At 28.4% G+C, this 13,715-nt stretch overlaps 1 protein-coding gene across 1 annotated transcript in view; it reads right to left on the bottom strand.

Moving 5' to 3' along the window:
* Positions 1 to 1,592: 1,592 nt before the first annotated feature.
* The window catches only part of LOC107453342 (uncharacterized), a 40,891-nt gene continuing 28,768 nt past the window's right edge, over positions 1,593 to 13,715 (bottom strand). The window contains exons 2-4 of the mRNA XM_016070127.3: positions 12,182 to 12,289; positions 3,613 to 3,729; positions 1,593 to 2,304 (exon numbers count right to left, since the gene is read on the bottom strand). Of these exons, the coding sequence (XP_015925613.1) occupies positions 2,259 to 2,304; positions 3,613 to 3,729; positions 12,182 to 12,289 (271 nt within the window). The 3' untranslated portion in view covers positions 1,593 to 2,258. The remainder of the gene's footprint in view (positions 2,305 to 3,612; positions 3,730 to 12,181; positions 12,290 to 13,715) is intronic.

Raw genomic sequence — 13,715 nt, forward strand, 5'->3', positions numbered from 1 at the left:
AAATTTTACGATAAAATGTACTGACACCCTGATTGCTGGTAATTTTTAGCGTAATTAGATCAGGAATGTACAGTGTAAAAGAAATTCGTTGATTCATTTCACTAGGCTACATGAGCTAGGCATTTACTAGCAGGGCACTGACCACATTTACAGATGCGCTGCTGCCAGTGTTGTGCGAAACGGTGAAGAGAGAATCCGGATCGATTCTAGGGTCCATCTTGATCTTTCTTTTTTTTTCGTTAATAAATAAATATATTTAAGTCTCTTTCTTGAAATAATATTGGCATTCGCAAAATAATTTTTAAATCTAAAAATACAGGCTTCATAGCGCAACTTTAAGAAGTTAACTTTTTAGTTCCGCTTGTAATTTAAAACTTAACTATGATAGCCTAAATATGTCATGGCCATTTCAGAAAAAAATACAGCTCAAAGTCTGTAACGCTGTTTTAAGGATGGTTGCTCGTAAAAACATTAATGTTTTACACAAATACTTTTAGCGTTAAAATTTTTTAAAATTAATTTATTTAAATGGCCCCTCCTGATTTTGTACTAAGTCTATCAATAAAGTTTAAAAATATTTTCAACTAAAGTGCTACATGAAAAAGCACTATTTTAATGGCAGATAATCGTAGAAATATGTTTATCACCGAAGATGTGTGTTTCAAGACGCGAATTAACAAAATTTAGTTGTGTTGTTGTTTCTAATGCCACTTGCCTTTATCAACAAGCCTGCTGAAGGACGAATTTAAAGGCAGAGGGTGGGTTTCTTGTTTTTCAGTGGCGCTACCTATGGCCAAAGATGCTTTAACCACATTCAGCTCACTTACCCGTTTATGGGGTGGATCCATTCAAACATCCATTAATTCAAACACTGATTTTAATTTTGATTTGAACCAGAGAACGATCAAAGTCAAATTCAGTACCTCTGAAGTATAATTTGTTATGTGTACATGGAGGACTTTGTAACGTGACAGATTTAACATGCACCAGTCATCATTTACGCGGGTCCAGTCATCATTTAGTCTTCGATCAGCGGAGATCGCACCCGCGACCAATTGGGAACCAGACTATCCCCGCCTGCATTATTTATTATGTTTTCAATGCTCGTAGTACCGTTTGAAATTTAGCCTCAAATTTCTCTCAATGATTACCGGAAGTCTTCTGTGCTTTTTTTTATAAATAGTTACAGCTCATGTGTCAAATTTATTTAATTTTATATACGCCATTTTAAACATGACATATTTCAAACAATTGATTAAATTTTTTGTACGCCCTTTGAACATTAGCACAGAAGAAATATAAATATGTTTTAATAATATAGGTTTTACAGAACCAATTTGTGATGTTTTAATTTGCTTGAAGTTTTTCTTTGTGTAAATACTAAAAATTTCCGTGTGTAGTATTTTACTAGATGACTTCAAAATGTTTTTTTAAATTTATTAAAAGGAATTATGTATACGAATAATTTAATACAGAGTAAATTATATTTACTTTTTGCAAACAAAATAATAATAAAAATAGAGAAACTATTCATCTTTGTAAGTATGCTTAGTAGGAAATACATTCCATTCAAAATGGTACATTTGAAGTTAGATAAAATACATTTTATTGCACATAAATTCTTTAATTCATACAACACTTATTTTACATTACTATTAAAAACAAAACACTATGATAAGATTTCAACAAATTATAAATATACAATTAGAGCATGCGATTTATTTGAACATTTGTATTTTTCTATGGGTATTCAACAAAGGCAAGCTTAGCATAGTGTCTCTAAACGGATATGAGATGGAGAAAAAAAGAATATTTCTAAGTGTCAGACATTGAATCAAATATTTGTTGACATATTAGAGCACACTACATTTATGACATACATGTGCTTCTTTCATAGTATATTAATTGAAAAACGATTTTCAAATGTATATATTGCAATACGTTTTTTGGAGTACATAAAAATTTCATCAGACATTAATGAAGTCGAATACAGTGTAATCAGAACATTAATTTTTTAGTACATCAGTCAAAAACGTAAAAATTTTTTATGTAAATAATTTGGAAAAATCTTATTGGTTATTAAAATAACATGGAAAATTTAAGAAATGTTTAAAAAACATTAAGATTTTTAATTTTATTCATAAAATTAATAGTTATTCTTGATCAGAATCAAGTAATGATGAACACTAAAGGATAAGCTTATAATTTTAACGATGAATACGAGATAATTTTTTTATACTTTCTCCATATGTTGTTTTTTACATCTGTTCACCAGATAATAGATAATGAAGTGCTCGACGATATCTGAAAAATAAAAAATATCATAAATAAATTCGAAAGTGTACAATATATTTATATACAGTTAAGTGGTTCAAACGATTCCGAAGAAAGAGTTATGTTATTAGAAATTTTAACAAATTCAGTTTCTTTGAAAAAGTAGTACATTTGAAATTCGATTTTTCAGGAACTATTCATCCAATTTCGCTAAAATTTTGTATTTTGTCCTGTTCAATTACATACTTTAAAATTATACGAAAAATTGTATATCTTACGATTCAAAATTTTTTCGACTATTATTATATATAAAAAAAATACTTATTTTTTTGTATAGAATTTTCTTTGGACAAACAAATGTTATAACTGTATGCAAAAATTGTTCAATTCGTTTAAAAAGTTCTCAAGATATGGCGAAATACACAAAAATTAACATTAAGGAGTCTAAATTTTGGATATGTCTCCTGACCAAAATGTGGGGACTATATTTCCCAGGTTGCAATTACCCCCTACAATTTGAGGGTTAGAAATCCGAATCCGTCGGAAAAAAAGGTATGTTTATTTAGAGAAAGTACGTTTTTTTGTCTGATTTCGTAACTCAAAATATGGTCTGCTCTATTTAATTAACATATTCGAGGTCATGACCTCGAACTATTAAGATTGAGTCCCAGAAAGTGAAGATCCGATCTTTAAATCAAAATTTATTCAGGAAGGTCAGTTTTTTTGACAGACTTAACATATATATGGGTCATTCTCACGAAAACTGTCATTTTTCAGTTCATAAAATCCCAAAAAAGTAAAGTGAATAAAAAGCTCTGAAACTTTTTATNTTCAATCTTTTTTCGACTATTATTATATAAAATAATAAAAAAAAAATACTTATTTTTTGTATAGAATTTTCTTTGGACAAACAAATGTTATACCTGTATGCAAAAATTGTTCAATTTGCTTAAAAAGTTCTCGAGATATGGCGAAATACGCAAAAATTAACATTAAGGAGTCTAAACTTTGGATATGTCTCCTGACCAAAATGTGGGGACTATATTTCCCAGGTTGCGATTACCCTCTACAATTTGAGGGTTAGAAATCCGAATCCGTCGGAAAAAAAAGGTATGTTTATTTAGAGAAAGTCCGTTTTTTTTGTCAGATTTCGTAACTCAAAATATGGTCTGTTCTACTTAATTAACATATTTCAGGTTTCTGACTTGGAACTATTAGGATTGAGTCCCAGAAAGTGAAGATCCGATCTTTTCATCAAAAGTTATTCAGGGTGGTCAGTTTTTTTTGACAGACTTAACATATATATATAGTTTAATATACTAAAGAAATCAGACATACCTGCGTTTCTTTCCTGGAGCCATACTACTTAACCAAAAATCTTGATCTTTTCCTGTTCCAGACACGTCTCCGTAGTCGCAGTCCATTCCTGGTAAATTGATTGCGCATGATCGTTTCCTAAATATGGGAAATTTTTTTTCTTCAAAAACATAGCTTGAATTAATAACTGAAAAAGCTATTAAGTATAATTTAAACTTTATTAGCAATATGTCGATTTGCTTTGAGAACTCAAATATTTTTCCTTAAGTTTTTTTTAAAAAACAATTTTAGTTTTTCACGGAACTGCAGCCCCAGGTTTGTGGTTTTTGAATTTTTATTTTATCTCTCACAACTTACAAAATAGAGTACTGAATATTTTTTGAAAAATCTATATGCAGCTGTTTTCTAAATTTAATTTTAAGTGGTAATGAAAATTTTTTAAGAAAAGTATTAACTGTGGCATTGAATCAATGATTTGAGTCACCTAATTTGAATAAAATTTAATAATGATATAAATAAATCAATATACTCGTACAAAATATTAACATAATCTAAAAAAAATTGTTTTTTTTAATAGATTTTTTGAATTTTTGATCGAATAATAAAATCTAAAATAAAAGTATTAATTCTGGTATTATAGTCATGAATAATCCTATTATTATTGTAAACTTTATTATTAGTACTATCAATATGAATTTTGTTATTATTAATAACCCTATTAATAATTTTAATCATATTGTTATAATTTTCATTGAAACATTAAAAAGAACATTGAAAAATTATCAGGAACCTTGCTTGTAAATGAAGTTTTTTTTATTAATTTATTTCTATTGTACCATGAAACGTCAGATGGGTCCTACTATGTATTCTTCCTATTGTCTATCTTTGGTCTTAACAGAATATGGTGATTCGCCACTATCATTTAACTCAAGCAGTATCCCTTTAAAATACAGTCTGCAGCAATAGCGGACAGAAACAGAGCACAAAGAATTAGTTTCTGTTGTTCTGCTTAATAGACTGTTTAATTTATTTAAGCGTCTTCCTGTTGGTATGAAAACGTCGGTATCAATTTTGTCTTCATTGTCATAATTGTTTCATTCATAATTGATTCGTACCTAACCAAAAATTTGCACAAGCTCACAAAGTTCAAAGCTTTTGGTTACCATAGAATAAAAAATAAACCAAAAATATAGTAGGTTTATTGCATTAGCAATCTTAATTAACCTTTTCGATAATAGTTAGGAGCCCAATATGAGACTTGACGAAATTCAGCACAGATCACAAAAAAAAACACAATCTAAGAGCTTTTTACGTAGATTAACACCAATTAGTAATCACTTCAATGACGACTTTTTCACAATATTATATTACACCTAAGTAAGACTGCTGGAAAAATACCTATCAATTTAGCTATTGCTGAATCAAAAAGAAACATGTGAGGAACAAAATCTCCCCATTTTAGGGTAAATTACGCGTAAAACTACGTATATTGTAATTGAGCTGATTTTTTTGAGAATATATATTCAATAAAAATGACGTTTTTGAAATTAGATATTAAAAAACTCTATGGAGTTATAATCTAAAAAGAGTGTAGTAGTGAAATTTTTTTGGTGCAATGAAATATTCTTTTAAAAAATTATCTACATTCAAATACTCATATTTATAATAAATATCGCATTTAAGTAAAAAAAAAATTGCTTTAAAGGCGTGTAGAATTATAAAAAATTGTTTCGCGAGAAGTTTTTTATTACAAACATTGGATAATTAAGTCCGAAATGTTAATATGTCTGGTTCAGTGACAACTTGCTCCTTTTTTAGTTTAAAAATCGATGATAAACTTCAGAATAAGTTGAAACAAGAATGTTAATAAAAGACACATCACTCATGACAGCAATATATCGATAAAAAAACCGAAAATTTTTTTAAAGAGATTGCATACCATCCATCTTATTTTTCGCAGCAAATACTGAATATAAAATTTATAAAAGAAATTGCGATTTACCGTATTGTATGCTTTGTTTTTCCTTTAAACAATTTTGTCTTGTAATTAAAATGTAATTTTAAGATTTAAAAACAAAGCTTGAATTGTATTATCAAAAATAGTTTGACCACGCATTAAAAGTGTTTGTACAGTGACAGCTAAAAATATTTTTTAGTTAAAAGTAAATAATTATTTTTATATAGTTAAAGAAACTTTTAAAATATTTGTTCCATCAAATTGGATTTTCCAGTTGGGAAATAACGTGCTAAAATTTCCCACTTGACTTTGCATTTACTTTCATCTTGATTATAACATCTGTCTTTCTGGCGTTCTTCAGAAGATTCATATTAAAGTTTTTTCAGGAGGGTAAGTAGGGCATATGCAAATATTGCTAAAGCAATATTGTATATCGAAGCAATATGCCAATATTACTTCTCAACGCACTTTTTCTCAGCATGTAAACAAGATATTTCTTCAGTGTTTTTCACAGAATATTTACATACACATGTTCACACTTTGATAATCGTTAATACATATCTTTGGCAGTATTTTTTTTAATCTTGAGCTAAGAACTTTTAAATTTTTTAATTTTTTCTCTTCATGACTAAATAAGTATTTCTAGTCACGTTAGAACTTTATCCCAGCATACAACTGATATAATCTCAAATATCCCCCAAAAAAGTTCAAGGCGATATCATATGTAGTTTCTTAGAAAAGGTACATCGAAAAAGCTCAGTTCTGATATTATTGATACATGCTTTACAGACTCCCCTTGACTAATTCAGAGTTCGTAACATTCTTACTATTGTTCAATAATTCTGTTTGCTTGCATGAAATTTAAATATTGAAAGGTAACACAAAAATTAAATAATACAGTTCATAAAGGATGTGACTGGGAGGCGCAGTTAGTTCGTCGTCGGCCTTCTGAGCCCAAGTCTGCGGGTTCGATCCGCGGCGCATGCAGAAAATCCTCAGCGGCCATGTCGTATGATTATGCGGCATGTAAAATATCCCTGGAGTGCCTTATTGGCTCTTGGTATTTCAGGCGAAATTAAATTACTTGTGCACATTAGCTTCCCAATAAAGTCTTGGTGCTGCCATCTAGTGTGGCAGAAACTAGACGCCCAAATTAACATGACCAACGGTATCTCACCCATTGTGGTGGTCCTGAAAAAGTGGATACCACTTCTGGAGAACGCATTAGGTCTGGTCATCGGGAAGACTGATTGCGCAGCTCATAGGAAATAAAAAAAAAGTTCATAAAGGTTTTTTTTTTGTGGTTTAAGGTGAATTGTTCTCCGAATGGTAATATTCAGTGTATAATCTGTACCATGATCTAGGATGTTATTTTGCTTTGTTGTTTTGCTTTATTTTACAATAAATTTAAGTATAAACACATCATGAAAAGAATATTTTATGTTAATATTTTTTCCGTGCTTTTTCATGAACTAAACAAAAGCAATTTGCTATGGTACGCAAGCATAAAAAAGAAAAACTAACTTTCTTCTCATTTTATTTAAAAAACACCAAACAACAATTTTCGAACTGAAGCAGAAAACAAAATGAAAAGGGTAGTTAATAGAAAAAAGTGCTCTGTCTTCAGTTGGAAAAAGGAAGTATCTCCTTTTAACCAAGAGGTTTTAGATATACCGCCAAATTTTTTGGTGTAAAAGGGTTAAATCAACTTCATGCATTAAGTAGGTTTAAGTAGTTCCTCATATCCACACTAAGCTGTTAGTGTCAAAACATGTCCTATTTCTTAATTTTAAAAATTTTTTTTGGACGAAACTTTTTAGTTTGTATTTCAAATAAAAAGAAGAGTGGGTTAAATAAAAAGTGAAACAACATAATAACTTTCGATTAAAAGATTGAAGAAAACGATCAATTAACTGTGTGCAAAAATATGGATAAACGTCAAATTTCTTAATTAGTTAGTGCAGTTGATATTTAAAATTTTAAAATATAACACAAATACGCACTTATTTTGAACATACATATCTTTTTACCAATAGATTCAGATTCCTGACCCTCTAAATATTTAGGGATCTGGAAAATTGAATTGTTTAGTCAGGTGAGAGCGGACAAAAGTTATAACCCTTTAATCTTAAAAATTCGATTTTTGTATGTTTTGTAGTATCTTGAACGCTTTAAGCGAATCACAAACTTTTTGCCTGGAATTGTAAAACTTATTCTTTCAAATATAATTCTTAAAAATATTTTATAAGTAATTATTATATTTTATTATTTAATTTATCTGTGTTTGAAAAAGTTTTAAATTGCAAGGTGTGTAATTTTTTTTTCTAAAAAATTTAATTTTAAACGACAAAACCAAAAATATGTAAGGTGAAAAGTTTTTGAGAAAAAAAAATTTCAAAATTATGACGTCTTTGAAATGATGAAACTATAAAAAATGAAATTTTCATTAAGAGGCGCAAAGGTATGATCACTGTTTCAGCCAAATTATAGAAATAATAATTTGTGGATTGCAACTATCTTCATATTTAGAGAGTCTTGAATCCAAATCTGTCTAAAAAAAGTTGTTTATTCAGCTAAAGTACGTTTTTTTTTGTCTAATTCTATAACTTCATCGACAGAGTTACACAGTAAAAAATTCTGGATCAAATTACAGTAAAATCGTATTCTTAGCTTAAAATTCCTCTTTACTGTAATATGTTGCGAAACAAAAATCTGATACATCGCAATTTTTACAGTAATTACTAAAGTAAAGCCATTGAAACAATAAAAAAAAATATTATTCTAAAATAAATTTTACTGTTACGGATTACAATTTTACGGTAAAAATGAATTTAATGGTAAAATAGATCTTACTTTAATAGGGATTTTACGGGTGATGCACTCGAAGTTCTGGTACTTTTACTTAATTAATAATTTGATTCCGAATATTTTACAGCGTAATTTTTTAAAATTGCAAATTGCAGGCTGGGCATTCCTTCCTCTTAGTGCGTTGTTAGAATCTTAGAAAGCTGAAATCCAAAAATTAGATAAAAAATTCCGTTTTCCATTTTGCTCGCTAAACATTTATGTAAGTTGATAAATGTGAATATAAAAGGGAGTTTTTTAAAATCATGTCCTATATACCAGTTTTAACTCCCTTTCTAGGTTCGGTTTAATAATGTCATTCTCATCACCCACAAGAGAATTCAACCCTCAAATGCATTAATTTGTGTAAGTTTGCATAGATATTAGAAACTTAACGTTGGTGAAACTAGGCAATTAATTTATCATTATTGGATTCGCTCTTCAACGGAAACTATCCTTCTCTAATGAAACCTTTCTGTATAAACATCTTAGAGCAACTTTAAAATGGTGGATCTCCTTTCCCTTCAATTACTTGTAGCTAAATTTAGTTAAAGTTATCCAGATTAAAATGCTTTGGTTACAACACACTTAATACATAGAGTTAATTATAACGTGTTGATACATTTTAATAATGATAACATAATGATACATTTTACAAGGTGGATATAAGAATGAGAATTTCTGTAAACATAAACAGAAAAGTTTTATTAATTATTGTTTAATTTGTTCTTGATATTGACCGAGGAAATTAAACCAATTATACAAATGAAATATAAAAGTGAAGTGAGTTTAATTTTTTTTAATTTATAACTATATTAAAAGCGAAATATTAATCAAAATACACTGTAAAAAATTCCTGATCAAATTGTGGTAAAAAGTAACGGCACTCAGGGTGTCAGCGCTTTTTACAGTGAAATTTTATGGAACAAAAATATGATATAGCTTATAATTTTTACTGCAAAATCCCTGAATCACTGTAACTAAATAAATATGACTGTAAAAATTATAACAAAAATTTTACGGTAAAAATAGATTTTTCAGTAAAATTGGATTTTTTGGGCGTTGCACTCAGGGTGCAAATACTTTTAACCGTAATATGATCCGGAATCTTTTGCAGTGCATAAGGAACAAAAATGAAAGTATTAAAAGTTAGTTAAGTACAAAGTTAAGTTAGTTAAGTAGTTAAGTACAATTAGTAAAGTTAGTACAATAAAGTAGTATTCCTATGAGATCTGTAGCAAAACAAGTTTTTATGATATCTGGAGTTTAAAGCTATTATTTATTATACATTATTAATATTATTTTTATTAGAGTTTAAAAAAAAGCTAATTTGATCACATTATGAATTGTGTGCTTTTTAACAAAGAGTTACTGTTTATTACTTCGTAATCTTAAAATTGATCTGTTTACCAAGTATGTACTTTTTGCTAAAATTTCTCAATAACTTACACTAATAATGTATAAAATTACAAAAACTTTTTATCAATTATGCAGAAAAGATAATTGAACTTAATTATTAGAAGCTTATTTTAAAATATATATATATCCCCGGATTGATGCATTGATCAAAGGATTGTCATTCAAAATTCTACAAATTGATACAAATTATCTTCAATAAACTTATTAACATTGTGTTCATGCAATGAATATAATTTTAATTTAAAATTGTTATATGTAGGAATTATTTTAATGAGTCTAACTTTTTCTTTATTCAGTCATCATTGTTTTGCCTAAGGATGTAATGAGTAAGCCCGTTCATTTAGCATGTTACACAAAAGTTTTGTTTAATTTATTTCATCAATATCTAAGTACATTGCAAAAGTTTCCAAAACAAATTATTGTATGAAGTATTTTTAATTATTGTATGTGTGATACGCTTTGGAAAATTAGGTAAAGAAAAATTAAGAAAAATAATATTAAGAAAAATAAGAAATTTTGTAAAAATTACTGTATGTGTGATACACTTTAGGTGTATCACACATAAAATCCATTTTACTGTAAGATATTATACTCTATATTTTACAATATTACTTATTTAATTAGAGTGATTAAGTAACTTTACGGTAAATATTACTGTAAAAATTTCGTAATAGCAAATATTTTGTTCTGTAACATGTTCCAGAAAAAATGGATTTCACGGTAAAAATACCAGCTTTCTGTGTGCTGGTATTTTTCATCATAGAATGATCCAGAATTTTTTTCAGTGTAAACATATAAAAGATAATTTTTCTGTGTAAAATAAAACGTGTATTTTAATGCGCTGGATAAAACATTTTTGCAGTATCTAGTAAAACAAACATTACTGATTTTAACTATTTGGGAAAATCTGCTATTTTAAATGCAGTGATAAGATTGATTATACACTATTAACTGAATCAAAATAACAACTTACACAAAAGTTATCAGAAAAAAGTAGGAAATAACGAATTAATACCTGCCTATTAAATCAACAGTTTATCAGTACTTAATTTGTCACCTTCAAGATCTTCTCAATCAATACTGCCAGAAAATTTTTTATAAGAAAAGAAATGTCAGTTGCTATTTTCGATTGGTTATAATTAATGTGCAAAGATAAATGAGGATTCTTTTCCCAGATTTTCATTTCTTCTCTTAATATATATTGTTTTAGCCAACTAATTGTTCTTGCTTGTATTTATACGTCATGTTCAAATAATTCTTTCGAAATTTATCATATTTTCTCAATTTAAAAATATTATGAAAAATAACAAAGCAGTGCCAATAAGTTAAATGAGTAACTTTTATAATTGAAAAATCTAATTTAAAATCTAATTGTAAAAGCGCAAAGAAATAATTCTTTTACTTAACTGAACTTATATACAATAAGCAAAGAAGTAACTTCTTTTTATTTCCATCAATCAATACAAGATTAATCAATCAATACAAGATTAAAAGTTACACTGCAGGAAAGTACGGGTATCCTAAGTGCCAGTAAGTTTTACAGTAAAATTAGAGAAAATAAAATTAAAAAAATCCGTTATGCTATATTTTTTACGACAATATTTACTGTAAAAGCACTGAATAATTGTAATTCAATAAATATTACTCTGAAAATTGCGGTTTAAAAATTTACAGCAAAAATGGATTTCACAGTAAAATGGTTTTGAAGGATGCTGCACCCAGAGTGTCAATACTTTTTACCGTAATTCAACCTGCAATTTTCAACAGCGTATAGTAATAGATGTATTTAAAATTTTACATGGATATGTTTAATAATGCTGTATTTAAAAAGTTTTGTAGCATATTGTTAAAAACGTGAAAAATAAACAGGTAAAAGAAACTTTTTACGTATCAGCTTAGTTACACTGAAAAAAAAAATTCCTATCAAATTGCAGTGAAAATTACAGGTGATTGTCAATGCTTTTTACTGTAAAATCCAATTTTACTATTTTACGGAGTAAAAAAATTATATTCAGTAAGTCTTACAATAATATTTAATGTAAAACACTTAATCACTTTAATTAAATAAGTATTACTGTAAAAATTATGATATGAAAATTTATAGTTGAAAATTTAAGAGATGCTACATTAAGAGCACCAGTACTTTGAACCTTATTTGACTTGAATTGTTTTACAGAGTAGTTAGAAGTTAACATAGGGAAATGACTAGACCAAGACACATTTCTTGTTCGAATAAGATAAAAAAGATCTCACACAAGACTATCAATTTAATTTCTTTTTCAAGGTAAAGCGATAAACTCATATTTTTTAAAATTTCTGTGTTTATGTCATCGCTAAGAACCACGTAAGCTTCTAAAAAATGTTACTTACTCTAGTTTTTCTAGTTTACTGTCCAGATCTTGGAGGAGAGTTTTTATGTAATTCAACTGTCTTCTCTTATTGACAATGTCTCTGAGGGACCTTTGCGGAATAATAGGACTGAAAGAATATATGGTAAAATCAGTTCAAAAGTCAAATATGAAATAAATTTTTGCTTGAATACATAAAAAAATTGTAAAATAAAAAAAATGCTAGAACTAAAAGAAATCTTTATGAGAGGATGTGAAAATATGTAAGCAAATTATAAATATTTCTCAAAAAAATCCCTCGAGAACATATGGGAAAGATTCAAAAATAAAAACTATACGAAGGTAACATCAAGGATAACACTTTTAAACAATTTTTCAACTGTAATAAGATATCACTTAATAAGTTTAAAACTACTAATCTAAAGCACTTATAACATTTTAGTTGCTGAATTAGCAATGGATGCTGAAATATTTCTTAGGGTGCTAAAGACAAATTCATAGTGAAATGAGCATGTGATGATACAGGTTTTAGTACAATTAAATGATATACTTTTCTGGCGAGTTAATGATCTTCTCTAAAATAAGGAACTTTTCTTCGACCATGATTATTTTAACAAGGACCTAATAATTGGAGCATATATTAGATTAAACCTGTGTGAATCAATTTTAGAATTAGATTGCATTCACTGAATATTTCAAAGGTTCAAGTTCTCATTTACTTTTAATTGCGTTATTACATTATTTAAAATACATGCAGTCATTCGTTAGATCTTACTTAATCTAATTATATTGCCCATTGTAACCAATTGTTATGAGTCCCTTTACTGCAACGACTATCTCTGTTATTGATTTATATGATAAGGCCTAAAATTATGCTCAGTGAGTCACTAGGAGAGTTCTAAAAACAACACCAATTGACGCCATACTGGTCAGATAATCCATAAAAAATAAATAATTAGATAAAAAATTAAACGCATTTTAAAAAAACCCTTTTAATTTTGGGAGAGAATCATTCGAATATCTGGCTTGAGCAAACTTTTCTTGGAATCAAGGAGTTTTAAGATTCAACGTGTTCAGATGTTCTGTAGCTGAAGGCGGAACTGTTTGAATTAAATATCAATCCTGAGCCTCTGTTTCTGTTTCAAGATGCAACTTTATACAAAGGTTTCTGGATAATCACTGAACTTCCCCTAGTGATGGGTCACTATGCATATGATGTTTCGGTGCTTAGAGAATTTGAGATAGAAGATATTTATAACCTGCATTGGGAGCTTTATTGGATGCACATCTATATCGATGGCTTCTCTTGAAGGACACTGAAATTTCGGAATGGAGTATGCAACCTTCTGATCGCTATTTATACTCAAGTTAGAAAATGTGCAAAGAAGAAGTGGCTTCCATTTGTGTTTCCTGAAAAGTTTACCAAAGGTTGTTATCCTTTTTGACGGTAATTTTTTTTAACTCTGTTGCAGCTTCCGTCGTCTCTGAAATCTTTGGGTATGAAAAGCTATCGCTTAGTCTACCAAGTAGTCAAAAGGAGTTCTGATGTAGTGGAT

The sequence above is a fragment of the Parasteatoda tepidariorum genome, chromosome 2, assembly GCF_043381705.1.
Source record: "Parasteatoda tepidariorum isolate YZ-2023 chromosome 2, CAS_Ptep_4.0, whole genome shotgun sequence".
In the NCBI taxonomy this organism is placed as follows: domain Eukaryota; kingdom Metazoa; phylum Arthropoda; class Arachnida; order Araneae; family Theridiidae; genus Parasteatoda; species Parasteatoda tepidariorum.